This window comes from Myotis yumanensis, unplaced genomic scaffold, assembly GCF_028538775.1.
Source record: "Myotis yumanensis isolate MYYU_CA2020_CCGP unplaced genomic scaffold, mMyoYum1.0.hap1 SCAF_13, whole genome shotgun sequence".
NCBI lineage: Eukaryota > Metazoa > Chordata > Mammalia > Chiroptera > Vespertilionidae > Myotis > Myotis yumanensis.
In genome coordinates this window covers 47,444,763-47,463,211 of record NW_027223764.1, presented here as the reverse complement: position 1 = coordinate 47,463,211, position 18,449 = coordinate 47,444,763, and the positions used below count along the sequence as shown (strand labels likewise).

The window sequence follows — 18,449 nt, the reverse complement described above, 5'->3', positions numbered from 1 at the left end:
TTTGGCAACCCTAAACCCAGGTTCATAGTCAGTGAGGGCTGCTTCTCCTTCCCTTCCTTTCCTTTCCTCCCTTCCTCCTCCTCCTCTCCTCCTCCCTCCCTTCTCCTCCCTTCTCCTCTCCTCCCTCCCTCTCCTTCCTCTCCTCCTCCCTCCCTCCCTCCCCTCCCTCCCTTCCCTCCCTCCCTTCCCTCCTCCCTCCTTCCTTCCTCCCTCCCTCCCCTCTCTTCTCCCTTCCTCCCTTCCTTCCTCCCTCCCTCCTCCCTCCCTCCCTCCCTTCCTCCCTCTTGCTCTCTTTCTTCCTTCCTCCTCCTCTTCCCTCCCTCCTCCTTCTTTCTTTCTTTCTTTCTTTCTTTCTTTCTTCCTTTCTTTCTTTCCTTTCTTTCTCTTCTTTCTTTCTTTCTTTCTTTCTTTCTCTCTCTCTCTCTCTCTCTCTTTTCTTTCTTTCTTTCTTTCTTTCCTTTCTTTCTTCTCTTTCTTTCTTTCTTTCTTTCTCTTTCTTTCTTTCTTTCTTTCTGTTTACTGAGCCAAGTGTTTGCTAGGCACTCATGATACAGCAGTTGGGGGAGGCAGACAGTAAATGAAGTAAGTAAGTGAATTATAGAGTGTATTAGAGGTTTTAATGCTGGGAGAAAAATAAAGCAGAACAGCTGTGCTGTAGGAAGCCAGACTTGTAATTTTAAAAGGGTAGCCAGAGAAGACCTCATTGAAAAGGTGATATTTAAGCAAAGACTTGAGGAGGGAGCAGTTGTGACCCTTTGTGGGAGAAGAGTATTTGTGGGGAGAGAGGACCACATTGCATGCAAAAGAGTTCAATTTAGGGCCCAGGGAGGGGCTCAGTTATCTGAGGATGTCAGCCTTATGTCCTCAAGCACATTGAGGACATGAAGGGGAATTGATTATCTCCTGTAAGTGAAAAGGTCTGGGGTGGATTTCAGGCACAGCTGGATCCAGGTGTTCAAATGATGACATCAGTATTTTATCACTTTTCTGTGCTGCCTTCATTCTCAGGGAAGGATTACCTTTCCTACTTTTCCCAGCAAAAGTCCTGGGCTTGAGTTGTATTGGGTTGGCGTGGATCCTGTGACCATCCGTGGCCCAGTCACTGTTGCTGGGGGGATGATTGACCAGTCCAGTTCCTCGAGCCAGTATGGGGTCTCTCAGCCCCTTTTGAACAGCACAGATGGAGATGAGGACATGGGGAATTCCTTAAGGAAAAGATTGGGCCCTAACGGGAGAGGGCACGGAGGTTGGGCAGGTGGAGAGAGACCCCAGTTCAAGACGCCTGCCCCGTCTCCTGAGCTATGTGGCTTTTTTTCTTTAAAAACAGAAAGAGAATAATGTCATTCTTTCACAAATATACTTTAAGAATAAATAAAAGATAAAAAAATTTAAAAACCTGATTAAAACCACAACCCATCCTTCCTCCCTACCCCTGAACTTCTGAGCCAGTTCCTACCTGAACACAGGGCCCTTTGATCTTTTGAGGTCTCCGTTTTTTAAAATGTCTCAACCCTTGTTCTCTCTGTTGCCAGGAGGCCCAGAAGATTAACAATGGCTCCAGCCAGGCCGATGGCACTCTTAAGCCAGTGGACGAGAAAGAGGAGGTGGTGGCAGCCGAGGTCGGCTGGATGACCTCCGTGAAGGACTGGGCGGGGGTGATGATCTCCGCCCCAGACACTGACCGGACCGAGTCCTGGTGAGTCCTCAACTCCCTCCTCACCGAGCAGGCCTGCTGCCTGGTCCCTGATCCCTTTGTTGAGAGGGATGTGATGCTTCCTGGGGTCGTCACCAGGCCCCTGGCTGTTGGGAGGTGGGGTGAAGAGCGAGTGCTTATTTCTGGGCCTGGGGGAGAGGCTGGGTTCATGCACATCTAAGCCCGTGGTTTGCAGAGTGGGCCATCGTCAGGGGGCACAGAGGGCCTGTTGCGGAGGGATTCCTGGCATTCTGAGAGTGTGTGTGTGTGTGTGTGTGTGTGCACGCATGTGTTTGCTGGTCTTCTGGGGACGTGATTATTGTCCTCTGACTGCTAAGAGTTTCCTGCCCTCCTGCCGCGTGTGATCTGGGTCCTGCCCACGGGGGAGATCCTTGCTCACGCTGATGAAACTCCCTGGCAGCCACCTGAGGGTCATTGCTCCTGTGACCGTTTCCTGATGAGGCCGTTTCCTGCCCCGTCTGCAGCCAGGGCCCATCCTGCCCCTCTCCGTGCATGTCCTGCTTTCTCTCTGTTCGGCATGTATGGAGCTTGGCTTCACCCATTGGCCTCATGACCTCTGGTTCTTGGCAAGGATCATAGTAGTGACCTGTAGTGACCAACCAGCCCAGTTTGCCTGGGAATGGGAGTACCTTGGACATGGGTCTTTCGGTGCAAAGGCAGGAAAAGTCCCAAACAAACAAACACAAATTGGTCCCTGGCCAGGCCATGCTCCAGACATACGTGGGCCCTTCCCTGGGGGAAGCCCTGCCCATGGGCTTTTCTTGGGTCTGCTCTGGGTCAGGAGTTTCCCTGAGAAGGATTTGCATTTCAAATAATTTCTTCTTATAATTCTGGGAGCTGTTTTATATGGGCTGCCCTTCCTGGCCCTGAGACTGGGGCTTGGTCACAAGTCACTTGACTCTTAGACAGAGTGAGTGGGGATGTCCTGACGGCCGCGTGGATCGGAGATCAGGCAGGGATGCTGGAAAGTGGACGTTATCTCCCTTGACATTTCATGGCAAAAGCTCGGCGAGGAGGTGACTGCAGATGGAGGGAGCTGGTGAACATTTCACCCGTCGAATCTACCTCATGTTTGGGAAAAATACTTGCAGACAGCTTGAGGGAAGGAGTCAAGCACCGAATGCCATGCCTGAGTGACAAAGGTGGTGGCCAAGCGGCCTTCGGGGGCACGGGGCTCTGCTATCTGGGGGACCCCTCATGAGCTGAGCCTTCTAAGGCTCTGGGTATGAAACCATAGCTGATGTCAGTTGGTAGCGAGACAAAAGGGAGAGAGATTTAAAGCTGGGATTTTGGAGGAAAGAGGAGAGAGAAACGAGCCAGGCAGTTGCTGCATGCAGGAAGATAGAGAGGGCACGGTCCAGGAAAAACTGGCCGCACTGGGTGTCTAATGAGGTGCTGAAGGAGGCATGGCTGTGGACTGTGCTGTGTAACCACCACCCTGTCTCCCTCCTACCCCTCCCCAAGTTTCCAGTTGTCTCCATTGCTCTCTCGTGCTTGTATGTGAGTGGATTCTACGGGTGAAACATAAAGACGTTGAATTCTGGGTCTGGGCATGGATGTGGGGGCGAAACGGAGGCAGTGCCTTCTATGTGTCTGGTGCTGATGGTGGATGAGGAGCAGCAGCCAGTTCGGTCACACAGATGTGCAGCACCCACGGCTCCCAGGGGCCATTGCAGACAGTTCTGAGGATCTTCATCAGCATCAGCCAGGAGTTATGGAGCATCGACTCTGGGTGTTCTTTTCAGCCCAGGGAAGAGCAAGGACCGATTTGGCTCCCGTTGCCTCGTGGATGGAAGTTGCTGAAGGGATGTCTGGAGGAGAAATGCCAGGAGGGTTGCGGGAGTGTGTGTTGGGGTCGGGAGCCTGGTATGGAGAATTGGGAGGATCAAGACGGCCGTCATAGGAGGGAAACCTTTGAGCTGAGACTTCTACTTCAGGATGCACCGAGCACACACTTGTGATAGAAAAATAAAAATGTACCTGAGCTTGAAAACAAGAAGGGGCCACTTAGTGCGCCGGAAGCTGAGAATCCCGAATAAAACAGAGAGCATTTGAGCTGAGCTTTGAAATGTGAGTCAGGATCTCGAACATCAGAGCAGAGCGGAGGAGCCCAGGAGCAGGGAAGGGGGCCGGGTGGGCTGGGGACACAAAGGCCCCCGAAGGGAAGTGAGCCTGGGAGGTGGGCTGGAGACGGCTTGTCCACGCTTCAAATGCCAAGTGGAAGAATTTGGACAGACTTTTGTCAGAAAGGAGATTTTGAGGGAAGGGTATCATGGTTGGTGGTTGTGCAGAGAGAGCTAGCGGACAAATGGAGACTGAATTGAGGAGGCAGGAGCTCAGAGGTGGGGGGTCAGTTGGGATAGTGAGCTCCTGGCACTGTGACTGGACTCAGCAGACGGACCTGGACAGGCAAGGCCTGAGCTGACACAAACCTGTGGAGGCAGAAAGGTGGGTGTGGGTGACATTGTAGAAGGGGAATCACAAGCCAGGTGTACCCAGCATCCGCCTGGATACTACCGCTGACAGTCACAGGAGTGACTTGTGAGCTGGGCATATGCTAGACCCCGTATGTTGTGATCAGATTGAAAAGTAGGGACCTTGTCCTATTTTTTGTCTCCCGTTTTGTGGTGTTGTACGGGTTCATTACAAAGAAGCAAGCAAGCCAGGCTTAACAGTGAACTTACTTCCATTTTATAGCTGAGAAAAGCAAGGCACAGGAAAGGCAAGGACCTGCCGAGGGTACGCAGCCTCCCGGCCAGTGCGTGCCGGCCTCGGACTCCTGTGCGGTGCCCTTTCTGTGTCGTTACTTCCGAGTTGAAGATAATGCCTCTTCTTCTCTAAGCCACCGCCAGCTGTCGCTTTGGCTGTGACATTTTGACTTTCCTGTCTCTGAGCCAATTAGGTCCTAAGGCTACTTGGCCGGATTCTGTTCACATTTGCGTGGCCATGCACAGTCTGCCCGGGCCTCCTTGTCCAGGAAGCCAGCTGCTCTCCGAAGGGCTCCTTGGAGACAATCCTGTCCGGGCTGCTCTGGCGCCCTGAGAGCGAGCAGGTCCCCCGCACAGAGAGCAGCACCTCAGTCCGGAGGAGGCCTGCCCTCTCGGAGAAGCATGTCCTTGCTCTGAGCGAGGAGATTCACACGGAAGTCTCAGTGCACAGAGAAAGCAGCGCTGCCCATTCAGAACCCAAGCTGTGTTTGTCTTGAGCTGTCTGCTTGTTATCCTTCCAACAACAGGACTAAAGCAAGACCAGACACCGGCTGTTCAGCTTCCCTTTTCAATTTAAAAAAAAGATACGTTTTGCCGAAATCAGTGTTAGTGATGGTGTGGTTCAGGGTTGGTAAGTTTTTCTGTAAAAGGGCCAGATAGTGAGTACTTTAGGCTTGGCACACTGTAGGGCTTCTGACACAACTACTCAACTCTGCCTGTGCGTTTTGAAAGCAGCTACCAATAATACTTGGGCAGGACTGTGTTCCAAGTCAGGCTTATTTACAAAATCAGGTGGCGGGCCAGAGTTATTTCATGGACCATAGTTTGCTGACTTTTCGTCTAGTTCATCTCCTTATTTTATAAATAAAGAAATTGAGCCTGACCAGCGTGGCTCAATGATTGAGCACTGACTTATGAACTAGGAGGTCCCGATTCAATTCTCGATCAGGCCACATGCCTGGATTGTAGGCTGAATCCCTAGTGGGAGGCATGCAGGAGGCGGCCAATCAGTGATTCTCTCTCTTCATTGATGTTTCTATCTCTCTCTCCCTCTCCCTCTCTGAAATCAATAAAAATATATTTAAAAAAAATAAAATAAAGTAACATTGTATTATTTTTAAAAAAAAGACATTGAAAGTGAGAAATTGAAAGAAATTCCTTAGAAAGAAATTTTCTATGATAAGATAGCACAAGAGTGATAGTACCAGAGAGACCATTTATGATGGGGAATGTTATAGACACACAGATACACACACTCACACCATCTACATTAGTACATTGCTTCTGAATATTCATATTAATTTCCACGCTGATCTCGGAGTGACTGTCTCCCTAGGGCCTAGGGAAACTGGCGTGTGGCCAAGCATGACTTCACCTCGAAGTGTAAGCAGTGTCTACGCTGCCTGGGCTGCCCCTCGGCCCCGCTCCTTCCTGATTCGGCGTTCTGTCTTTCTCTTCCAAGACGGGTCTTGCTAATACCTGAGCAAAGAGAGAGACTTTAGAATTGTTCTTTTGGTTATTTTCCTCACATTCCCTTAGAACTATACTGCATTTGAATACTTCTCCAGGATGCATCCACATGTAATCCGAGAACTGAAAACGTATGCTACTTCCTTTACCTTGTGCAGGATGACTAGCTGAAGTAAGGAGGAAGAAAAATGCCAGTCTTTCCCTTTATCTTCCTAAATATGCCACGTGTGTGGCATTAACGTTTCACATTAACGTTATTTACGTAGCCTGGCTATTCTATCTCATCTCCCAGGGCCCCAAAGAAAATATGTATCAAATACACCTTTCAAATAGAAATAATCCTGCTGGTTTCATAGAGTTACCAGAGGCGCTCACTGCCCATGAAATGGGAGCGTCGGGCAAAGTGGAGGTGCACGTGGGCATACGCTTAGTCGAATATGTGACATCCATCGCCATCGTTTCTCCCTTTGGGTGGCTTATGGTGCCGGTGACGTTTCTCATCCGCACCCCCTGCTTTTCTGCTTCATGGTGCCTGGAGGCCAGTTCACACACAACTCACGTTCCCATCTTCCTCTCATCTAGGCTTCACTCCTTTTTCTTTTTTTTTTTTTTACATTTCAGACAAATCTGCGTGACTTTTTTATATCACCTATAAAGCCCTATGTGGCAGAAAGACTAGCGGCCTCTCAGGCATGTGTTTCCACTATGAATGCCCCATAGTGACACCCCATAATGAACAGGTAGATCCCGCTCTCCGCACAGTTGGGAGTAAATTGAGATTTTGCTTGAGTGTTGTTGTTGTTTTTTTAACTCTCCTAAGTAAGACTTCTTTTAAAGGAAACAGAGAGTTATTCTCTTTCAGTACTTAATAATATCTTAATTTTATCCTGTGCATAAATAGAGTTTATATTTTGGGTATGAATCAAATAAGACAAAGAAGGGATTCTTTCTTTATAAGATTATGAAACATGAGATTTTTGTCTCCATCTGATGAAAGAGGCCCCACATTTGTTACTTGTGACCCGGCATCACTGGGTGAGAGAACACGAGTTGGAGAAGTCCCTGAATCCAGCAGGCACCACGATAGGTAGTGAGCTGCCTGTCCCCGGAGAGGGTCAGAGAGAGGGAGGGTGCCCTTGGGTGGCACTGTTGGTCAGACTTCCTCCTATTGCTCTAATTAGGTTCTACAGAAACTGGATCTAGGGCAGTGATGGCGAAGCTATGACACGCGTGTCAGAGGTGACACGCGAACTCATTTTTTGGGTTGATTTTTCTTTGTTAAATGGCATTTAATGATATAAAATAAATATCAAAAATATAAATCTTTGCTTTACTATGGTTGCAAATATCAAAAAATTTCTATATGTGACACGGCACCAGAGTTAAGTTAGGGTTTCTCAAAATGCTGACACGCCGAGCTCTAAAGGTTCACCGTCACTGCTCTAGGAGATGTTCCAGCATAGGAGTGGTTCCCTGGAACCCGGACAGACTATTTCTCATCGCCTGTTGGAGATTGCCAGTGTGTATCAGCAAGTAAGTCTCGAAGGAGTCCTACAGTGAAGAAGCAGAAAGGCTGCCTTTCCCCGGCATTTCCCATGCCTGTTTCGCCATGGAACTCTTTCCCCATGAAATACCCGTGGGCACCACAAAGAACACACTTGGGGGAGCATTGAACCAGGGATCACCAGCTGTGGCCCGGGGCCCGGGGCTGGCTGACTGCCTCTTTTATATGGCCCACAACTAAGGATGGGTTTTACATTTTAAAATGGCTTTTAAAAGAATCAGAAGAAGAATATTTTGTGACATGTGAAAATTATTTGAAATTCAATTCAGATTTCAGCGCTCATAAACAGAGTTTTATTGGGAGGCGGCCATGCTCACTCACATATTTCTGTAGCTGCCTTTGCAAGGCACTGCAACAGCAGAATTGAGTAGCATCCACAGAGTCTGAAATATCCACCAGCCAGAAATAGGTACTGTCTGGCCCTGTACAGAAGTTTGCCAACCCCCGAACTAAGTCAGCAAGTTCTGCTCTGTGACTGTCACTGTCCCTCTCTGAGTGGTCGGTGGGCCTGCTCCACAGCTCCTCATGGCACAAGGAAAGGCTAAGTAAGATGTACCATCTGCCCCCTTTTCATAGAGACCTCCATAAGCTCAACTAAATGATTCGGAGAGATGGGGAGACAGAGGCCAGAGCCAGGGAGGGGGCCCCCGGGTTCCACAGCAGGTTCTCAGCTGGCTCAGCATAGATTTCCCCTCCCATGGTCAGTGGAATGTGTGTGGAAATTCTGTAGCAGGCCTCTCCCTGTCTCCCCCTCTGCCGCCTGCATCCCCTGGGTTCGGTGCACCCCAGGCCCCACCTGGCAGCCCAGCGTCTAGTCCCTACCATGGCGAGCGCCCACTGCAGGCCTGCAGGCGGGGCGTCAGCTGCTCTGGCTGCTGGTCTGCGCTGGCCTGCAGGTCACGTGCTGTGTGCTGGCCTCTCCAGAGCCTTCTGTAAAGAGCAGCTGTTAATTTACTAGCTGGTGCGTTGGCTTCTCTGACCTCCCCTGCAAAAATGAAGGACAGTTTCAATAATCAGTCCTCGACTGCTCTGGGGAAAGGAAGAGCCGCTTGTTGCCTCCCTTCTCTGGGGTTTCAGGGGGGCGAGGGGAGGGATCGTCCTTCCACCTCCCCCCCGTGTCTGTTCGCCCACTTATATCCATGCATCCATCTATGCAGTCCACAGACTTTTGTTGCTGTTCCCAAGCACATAGATTGAATGTAGCACTCAGTCAAGTAGCCCGGGCCAGCTTTCCCTAGCCAGGCGCCTTGCTCTGTCCCCTCTGGTTCAGCTTCTCTGTTGGGGCTGGGAATTAGGAGTCCCGCCCCTTTGCTGACCCAGATCCAGCCCCGTTAGAGCTGGGCTCCTGCTCTCTTTTGATCTGTGTCTCTTTCTCATTTGGTTGGGACCACGAGGAGGTCCGGTCAAGCACTTAGCACCCCAAGTCTCCAGCTCCTGCCTTGCCTTTCTCTCTGGGACACGCGTCCTTGGGATGCTGTGACCTTGGGGCGTGGAGGGCTGCTATGGGTGGGGCAATAGGGCGGTTTGAACCCAGCTTCTGCAGTCTCCCCAGCTCCACCACTTTCTAGGGCAGTGGTTCCCAACCTTCCTAATGCCGCGACCCTTTAATACAGTTCCTCATGTTGTGGTGACCCCCAACCATAAAATTATTTTCGTTGCTACTTCATAACTGTAATGTTGCTACTGTTATGAAATCGTAATGTAAATATCTGATATGCGGGATGTATTTTCATTGTTACAAATTGAACATAATGAAAGCGTAGTGATTAATCACAAAAACAATATGTAATTATATATGTGTTTTCTGATGGTCTTAGGCGACCCCTGTGAAAGGGTCGTTCGACCCCCAAAGAGGTCGTGACCCACAGGTTGAGAACCACTGCTCTAGGACTTTTACCCTGGGCTGGTCGCTGCATATTTTGGTGCCTCAGTTTCCTTGTCTGTTCAATGAGGGCAATAACAGTCCCGGCCTTTAGTGTTGTTTTGAGGATTTGCTGCATCAGTGGATGTAAAATGTCAAGAATAGTGCCTCTTTCATGGTTAGTGCTGAATAAGCATTAGTTATTACTATTTTCGTTATAGTTGTGTGGGCCCAGTCACCATGTGTCATGGAGGAAATGGGCTGGTCCGAGGACGCAGGGGTGAGTGGAGCACACATCCTTTCCTGCTACAGAGATGGAACCGCCCCCCAGCCCTCGCCAGACTCAGGCGTCCCCTCACATGGCCAGCTGGCTCTGGCATGGCCGCTGGACAGGGGTCTGAGTATCCCAGGCCCTGCTTTGGGTCTAGCCAGCTGTTGATCTTTGGTCCATGCACACAATTCAGGCCCTGTCGCTTCTGCAGCTGGCTCATGGCAGCCTGACTCACCATTGTCAAGTCGGCCAGGAAATTCTCACTTGGTATAGCCTTCCCCAGCTGGCAGGGGGCCAGCGGGAGGGCGGGAGTCTCCCTGGGAGCTGTGCATGGTAGGCGGTGTGTCACAGGAAACGCCTTGGCAGGATGACAGATGAGTCTGCGGAAAGAGGGTCAAGTGCGCTCACTGTGGTCCCCGTGTCCTGTCCTCCCTGGGTGTGGGGCGAGGCGGACAAACACAGGGCTGGTGTCAGAAGGCTTGTCATAAGACTATGTGGGGAGGTGTCTTCAGCATTCGTTTTGGTGGGCAGCAACCTCAGACCCAGCTGATGGATGCCGGGAAGTGTGTTACGTCCCCACAAGATAAGGACACAGATCCTACTGCCCGAGCGAGGCATCTCTGAGCCGTTCATCATCCCTGCAAACGTTTCTGTGGTACCTGCTTGGTGTCAGATGCTATTCAAGGCATTGGACACATGTTGGTCCTTCCATCGAAATCTGCACAGTGAAATCATCCAGGGAGTTGACAGCAAAAATGTTAGGCTTGTATTTTGCTACACTGAGCTCTTGGGTGGCAAGATATTTGAAGTGGCCTGTCCCTCAGTCCTTGGATGGTGCTGGGAGTCAACTCTTCCAGTCCTGATCTCATCTTCTGGACACGGGTCTGTGCTAATGTGTTTCTATGACTAAGGTTAAACCCCTCCCTCCCTTCCCAAGCAGTAAAAGCTGGCGCCCCCTGGAGGCTCTGTAGGAATTGGAGCCTGCCATCTTTGGCTGGGAGAGTTTTCTCACCCGGCTTTCCCCCCACAGCCTTCAGAGGGTGCAATGGCTTAGCCCCTATTTGCCAGAACGTAGCCTAGTGGATTGAGGCTCTCCTCAGGGCCTGCGTTTCAGCCGCGAGGAAGTTTGTTTAGCAGGGAGACTCAAAAATAGCCATGACGATGATGACAAAGTCGCCAGCCATTGTCGGCACCAGAGCACGTGCTCAGAAAGTCACGCTTGGGACCACACGCAAGCTGAGCTTCCCAGTTTAGTTCAGTGGGCTATGTTTAGGAGCAGGCAGGCTGCCTCGTGCCTGCAGCCCCGAACAGCCCGTCTGGAGCACTGGGAGTCCCATTTGTAGGGTCTAAGGCCAGAAAGAGGCTTTTTCCCCTCCCTCCTTTCCTTCCTTCCTCCCTTCCTTCCTCCCTTCCTTCCTTCCTTCCTCCCTCCCTCCCTCCCTCCCTCCCTCCCTTCCTTCTCCTCTTCCCCCTCCTCCTCCTTCTTCTTCAGAAAAACGACTACTTCAGGGGAGTGACAACAACAGAAATCCACCCTTTGCCCTGAAAATTTTATTGCAAAAAATGTTCTCTAGTGTTTGCGTGGTGAGGAAACTAGGACAGGGCAGTTGCTGCTCTGCCTCTCTTAAGGAATTAGGGCACTCGGAGGCTCAATTAGAGGCGCCCAGCCTCTTAAGCACCAGGCCATCTTTTTGTCTATCCAGTTAATTTTAGTGCAGACAGTTGGCCTGGCGCTGACATGGAAGGTGTGGCAGTGCTGGGAAGCCAGTCGACAAGCCCGCGGGGACACACATCTTTCTCTAGGGCATCGCAGGTTCCCCTTACGCCGTGCGGGCCTGCTCTCTGGGCCTTCCTTGCTTATTGAAGGTGGGTTAATCCAGAAAGTAACGGGCTGGGTGCGCTGGCTCCTTGCACCTGGGAAGGACCCAGGACCCAGTGGATTAGTCTGGATGGTCTAATGCTTTCACCTTCCTAGAATGTTCCCAGGCTGCTTTAGCAGAGATGCCGAATTCTGACCTTTCCCCCGTTTCTTTTTCTGGTCTCTTTTTCTTTTCGTTTCTTTCTGTGGCTGTTGGTGAAGCGACTGTCCTAAGGGAAACGGGGAACAGCTCATTGAAAAGGAGAGAGGAAAAAAAGACCCTGTTTGCTCAGCACCCGTCCTCAAACTCAAGCTTTGCTTACACTAAAAATAGCTTGAAACGGAGGCCGAATCACAAAAAGGCAGAGTTTCACAGGCAGAGGCTGCTGGCCCCCTGGCTGCCAAGGAGCCTTTAGCCTCGGTGCCGACTGGCGCAGGAAGGTGTGGGGTTAGGAGTCCCGGCGGGAGGGGTCCAGACCACTCTCTCTGACCTGCTGGGTCTCTCTGGAGTTCATTACATCAGCGGGGCACTCGCAGAGCTGGTGCCTGGGCTGACGCCCCAGGGGTGAAAAATCACTTCCTGCAAAGGAAAGCTGCTGTTTTCAGGAGCTGCTTAATCCCATGGGCACCTGCGTGGGCTCCCAGGGCAGCTGCCAGGAGGCTGTTGCCTCCCTCTAAGCCGCGAGGTGGGCAGCTTGGTGTCTTGGCTACCTTAGATCTCCAGGAAGAAAGCTTAGATCCCCAGAAAGAGGAAAACAACTTGTTCACCTGGGTACATGCCACGTGTCTCTCTTGGCCTTGGGGATTGGTGACGGCTTTTGAGGTCAACTTGGGGTATGAGAATAGAAATGCGAGTCACTGTCATCTGAGGGACGGTGGTCATTAGAAAACTGGGTTCTTTAAAAAAACCATTTTTATTGTGTTTCTTTTGAGAGAGAGAGAGAGAGAGAGAGAGAAACATCAGTCCTCGCACATGCACCCCAACTGGGGATAGAACCGGAAACCTGGGTGTGTGCCCTGACCACGAATCAAACCGGTGACCATTTGGTGCATGGGATGATGCTCAACCAACTGAGCCGCACGGGCCAGGGCAGAAAACTGGGTTCTAATCGTGGCTCTGCCATAACCTTTCTGGTGACCTTGGACAAGTCAGTTCTCTTTCAAGGCCGTGGTGTCTCCATGGATAAAATGAGGGGCTAGCAGTAGCCTGCCAGTGTTTCTTTGCAGCCCCGAATGTTTCTATGTTTTCTCATTCCCGGTACTGGGCGGCCTACCGTGCACTTGGCACTGTGCCAGGCACTAGGAAAGCTGCAAAAGGGGAAAGAATAGTCTTTTTTTTCTTTTTTTTTCAGCTGCTGAAGCCCAGGGGTGTCTGTGCCTGGCCTCCCATAGCCTAGCATTCCATTCGGAACACAATCTCAAATTCTCCCTGTGTGATAGGACCCCTGCCGCTCACTCCCCTCCTACTAGTCTTTTCCTTTCGGACTCATTTCCAGGTGGATTACAATCTACAGAGAAGAGAAGCATCAGGTAGTGGGAGCAGGGCCTGTGACCATGGAGTTGGGTGGGAGGAAGGATGCCTTGGGAGGAGGGGCCAGGTCCTCCTGGGAGGAGCTGGTTTCTTCTAAACCATGCCGGTCTTGAATTCCCCTCCTTGAGCCATCTCCAAACAGTTGAGGGTCATTGAAGAAGCCACGTTGGTAACCCCACTAGCACCAACATAACCTTGGGAGCCCCCTTTGTGATTGAATGGCCTCCGCCTGGGGATCCCTGGGGGAGATATGCTCATCCTTGGCTGTTTGCATTGTTGTCAGGATGGCGGCTGAAGCAAGTTGTCTCGTACCTAAAAGTCCACGCTCTTCCAGAGGCAGAAGTGGCTTCTTGTCTGTGTATCTGTAAACATTTCATAAGAGGCACATTTCTTTAAAATCATTACGGCAGAGGCACCCCGGAGGGGCTGAGGGAAGGGAACACGTCTGTGATGGAAGCTGGGTTTTATTTCTGGAGTGAGGTACCCAGGGGGCCGGTGGGAGCTGCCAGGAGAACCCCCGAATTTATAGCGAGAGTGTGAACGCTGCGGGTGATGAGTGGGTTTGGCACTGCTGAAGTTCCCCAAGTCAAGTTTCATTTTAGGTGAACTTCTTAGATGAACTTAAAAAGCAACCACAACAGCCCTGGAAGGTGTGGCTCAATTGGTTGGGCCTCATCCTGTCCCATGCATCAGAAGGTTGAGGGCTTGATCCTGGGAAGGGGGCGTGCAGGAGGCAGTGGATCAATCTCTCATGTCAATCTCTCTCCCTCTTTCCCTCTCCCTCTAAAAATAAATAAAAATGTTAAAAAAACCCAACTTCAACAAACCCTCAATTGGCTGACTATTTCAAGTATTTTCAATTTAATTACCATGATTTAAGCTAAGACTGTCCATATCCTGGGATGCTAAATTACAAAACATCACTGTTCCTCTGACCTGTGCCCACTTTGCAAACCAATGAGGTCATCTGGCTGTTTTCCCCCAAAACTACCAGCACCGAAGCAGGTTTCCATAGCACCCTGGCCTGGAGGAGGTTGCTGTGTTGTGGGAGCAGAGTCACCTCCAGCAAACAAACCAGAGGCGATTCTGCAAGCCGCCCGCCCAGTCTTCCAATGGCAGTGGAGAAATCTCCAGAGAGGGAACAAATAAGTAACCAGATTCTCTTTCATTTCACTCTCCCTCAGACACAGCCTTTGGTGCTAATTATTTCTGCTGTAGATTTTATCAGACCTTGATTCCCCATCTTTCTGCCATAGGTGGTATATTTCAGAGGTGCAAAATGACATGAAAAACCATCCGCCTTCCTGAAAGATAATTTTGTGTACATTAAACAGACACATTAAGCCATTTACAAGTGAGCTGTTTGTTCTCAGGGATCTGGAAGAAATCTGAATTTCTAATTCTGGGCTCTTTAATAATTTTCAAAAGAACGGAGGGTAATAATCGAATGCCTTTGAACTTCCCCAGGCTGTCTTCTATTCCTTGTTCTTAAAACATTTGAAAAGGAGTAGAATCCTCTCCCTTGATGAATTCCTTAGGAGGGTAGAGGGGGCATTGGGCCCAGTAGGAGCTTTTTAACAGGATGAGGGAATGTAAGGTAAAGAGGCTCAAGGAAGAAGTCCAAGGTCACTTTTGCAGCTTCAGACTCATATAGTTGAGTGAAGGGCCTTCAAACTTTTATTTTTTTTTCCTTCATAGCTTGGCTGTTAAGATTTGGCAAAAAGGCAAGGAGAAAAGAGAAGTAGAGTGTTGTTAAGGGTATTTTTAAAAAATTTATCTTTATTGTTGAGAGTATTACAGATGTCCCCTATTTTTCCCTCATTGGTCCCCTCCACCCAGTTCCCACCCCACCTCAGGTCTTCACTACACTATTGTCTGTGTCCCTAGATTGTGCACATATGCATGTCAGTTCTTTGATTAATCTCTGCCCTCCCCACCGTGTATTTGTAATGAGAATACATGTGACATGTAGCATGTTATAGCTTTGGTGTCCAAGGATTAGCAGGAATCTAGTCCAGGGATGGTGAGCAAGTTGCATCTCCTGGGCCCATTCTGATGAATCAATCGGTGGTGGTTACCCAGAGTGCTTTGCTGAAGATTCAAGGCTCAGCAACAAAGAGTAACTGGGACTCTGCTCTGCAGGATGCTGTGCCTGATGAGTGATTTCTGCCAAGAGCGATGGATCGGAGGGTGGCAGGACCAGTGTTATTTTTGCCTTATTGTGCCTTTTTCCCTCTGTTCTAGATCACTTTCCCTAAAGCTTACTTCATGTGTGATTAAAGTCAGGCTTGTCCAAGGGCACCCAGTCGTCTCAAGCAGCATGTGGACAAGAACCCATGTTTCCTGACTCTGTCTAGTATTTGATACTCCAGCACCATAGGTTAGAACTCAGAGGAGCAGGGAGTTGTTAGCTTCCGGTATGAGCCTTTTTTTTCTTTTCTTGTTCTTTTTTTTCCCCATGCTGTATCCTGGCTTCAGATTTTTCCTTCTGGAGATTTTCTTCAGTGTTTGGAGAAGCCGAGGGGGTGGATTTCAGGTCTGCAGAGATTCTAGACAAACAGAAACACAAGCACCATTTTCCCCTTTGTTAGGGCCACTCTGACACCTCTGCTAGCACAGAGCACACACTGATCACCACCCTCCCACTGTGTCCCCTCAGCCCACTCCCAGGTCCCATTCTCCCAGTCTCTGCAGATGCCTTCCTCTCAGCCCACTCCCCTGTCGCTGCAAAAAGCTTTCAGTGGGGGTTGATGTGTCATCACTCCCTCTCTTGCTTCAGAAGCCTCACCTTCTATTTCTTCCTGTTTTCTCCCTTAATGTCTTATCTCTTCAGGTATTCACGCTCACATCTTAATGGCTGTGCTTACAAAGATAAAAATACATTTTGCCTCTGACCAGAAGCATTTCTGCCCTGACTTGAATTTAAAAGTCTGCAAGAGTTGCAGGGTTGGAGCCGGGTAGCGTCCTCAACCTCATCCTGGGAGCCATAAAAGTTGCGAAGATTTTATTGCCTCCATCAAGATGAAAATGGGATTCTAAGGCTTTAAATATGATCGATAAGGAAAACTTTACTTTTGTCAAAGCAAAGTTTATTTTTCCAATTTTATATGTTTACCTATTATGTCCACACCCTAGCATCTATTTCATTCTGATGTCAGACAGAGCCTTCTCAGGAATTTATGCAAAACTGGAGCTGGAGAGAGGATTTGAAACAATCGGTAAGGCCTGGAAGAAGGCTAACAAATTGTGTTCTTGGGCCATAACTTACTCCCCAACTCCTCATCCATTCCTTGAGCCTCGATCCCCTCCCTCCCCCTCCAGTGCAATGGAAATTGCAGTAGAAAGCGCCATTGGCGGTGAGACCCAGGTTGGGTGGATTGTGGGCCTGTGACTCATGGAACAATATCACAGACAGGACTGCTGTTTGTGTTCCAGCCTATCTTTCACTTTTGAGGTGGCCTGATTCTTCGTTCTTTGTCCAGATCGAATTTGCCATCTTGGCTTCAGTAACCAGCCGCACACAACAGGGAAGGCTCAGCTGCATTGCCATGCACTGCTCTAGGGAGCCCCTTGCGGCCTTCACCTTCTCCGGAAACCCGTGCTAAAGGGCCCGTGAGCCACTGGTGGCCAAGAAAGGGCCCAGGGAGAGCTTCTGGAACTCGTGTCTGATTTGAATGATTTGGTGGGAAACTGATACCGGTCTTCCCCCAACCCCCTTATGCTTCTGCCTCATTGTGCTGGTTTAGGTCCTGTGACCTCTTCCTTCATCTGCTGTACCAGATGCTGTATCACTCCCCTTTGTCCCACCTCGTCCCTTCCGGCCGCCTTGCATACCACTGCCAGGTGGATTCCTCCCCAAACCAGCTTCCATGGCTCAGGGACCTTCAGTAGCTTCCCACAGCCTAGAGGCAGACTCCTTGTGCAGGGGTCAGGCTCATTTTCACTTGGCCCCGCCCTCCTTCCAGGCGGCCTTCCCTCTCTTCTCTTCCATACACTGCATGCATTCAAATTCTACTCAACTAGAAGCTGCAGCACGGGGTCATCTCCTCCTCTGTAAGTCACACTCCTGTACACTGCTCATGTGCACTTGTGCAGGGGACCTATGTGCCCTATTAAAGGTGGTGCTCAGTGGTTAGAGCACTGAATGTAAAGCCAGCCTGGCTAAGTTTAACTTTGCTTTGCCATGGACTAGTGTGACCTTGGGACAGTGTTCGGGGACAATCATACTACTTTCCTTGTAGGGTTATGATGAGGATTCAATGAGCTAATATTTATCAAGTGCTTAGAACAGTAGCTGGCACAGACTAAATATTATATAAGCTATTTGTTAAACAAATACAGTAAACTGTAACTTCCTTGAGAATAGGAATTATGTATTTTTACGCTATAATCCCTTTATCTTGTACTGGGCTAAAATAGTCCTGAGCCAGATTGCTGGGAGAATGGAATGTAAAAAGAGAAGTTCGGAGAGGGAGAGGGAGGATGGGAATACCCGTGAAAGCACTTTGTCATTTCTTCATTCAACTGATATTGTTGAGTATCTGGAAGTACCAGACTCTCTGCTCAGCAGTTGTTAATGAGCAAAATGGAATGAGATATGGTTTTGTTGTTCAAGGAATTCACAGTCTAGGGGCAAAGACAGAGATATAAGTCAATATCTAAACACGTTGACTATAACTGTATGGAAGACAAGTGACAAACATTCTGTTCTCACCCCATGTTACAGATGAGAAAACCAAGGCTCAGAGATTTTTTTAATAACCTAGGTAAGGCCATACATCCCATAAGCATCAGAGTTGGAATTTAAACCTGCTTCTTATGACTTGATGGCCCAGTGCTTTCCACTGTACACGGTGCTTCTCATTCATGAACGAGTGAAGGCATGAATGAATGGGTGAAAGAATGAATTGGAAGATCCCAAAGACATGTGGCTCCAGGGAGAGATCAAACCGGGGATCTGCTGTAGAGGAAGCAGCAGTTCTGCGTCAGGTTGGGCAGGTGGTAAGCCCCCGAAGCCATAACAATTTGTCCAGTCAAGCATTTACTTTAGTGGACAGTTGGGGCAGTGTTTTTGCTTCCCTCTTTTGGGGCCACCTTACCCCTATTGTCATACCTCAATGCGTCCCCCGCTCCCAGCCGTTTCTCTCTGAGGCAAAGGTGGTTTTATTTTCTTCTCAGCAAGTGGATGTGATGATAGGTGGAAAAGGGATGTAACCATTTCCTCTTTGATCTACTTTTTCATAATGGGCCCATTTGGAAGCATTTTCCATAGGTACCGGGACAATGCCTTTCCACTGGGCTTCATTACCACCGAATGATCAAGGCAGCAGGGAAAAGTCTGGAGTGAGGCTGGTTGGTTTCCATAGCAACCACAGCTTGCCTCAACCCTGCACACACACTTCTTTCTATCCACGTAGGCGTGTGCTTATTTATTATTGGCTCAATCTGGAAGTGCCTGAGCGGCGACGTAGG

At 49.6% G+C, this 18,449-nt stretch overlaps 1 protein-coding gene across 1 annotated transcript in view; it reads left to right on the top strand.

The window, feature by feature from the left end:
• KCNMA1 (potassium calcium-activated channel subfamily M alpha 1) overlaps nt 1–18,449 on the top strand; it is a 672,109-nt gene that overhangs the window by 196,710 nt on the left and 456,950 nt on the right. Inside the window, exon 2 of the mRNA XM_070433250.1 lies at nt 1,533–1,696. Within this exon, the coding sequence (XP_070289351.1) occupies nt 1,533–1,696 (164 nt within the window). The remainder of the gene's footprint in view (nt 1–1,532; nt 1,697–18,449) is intronic.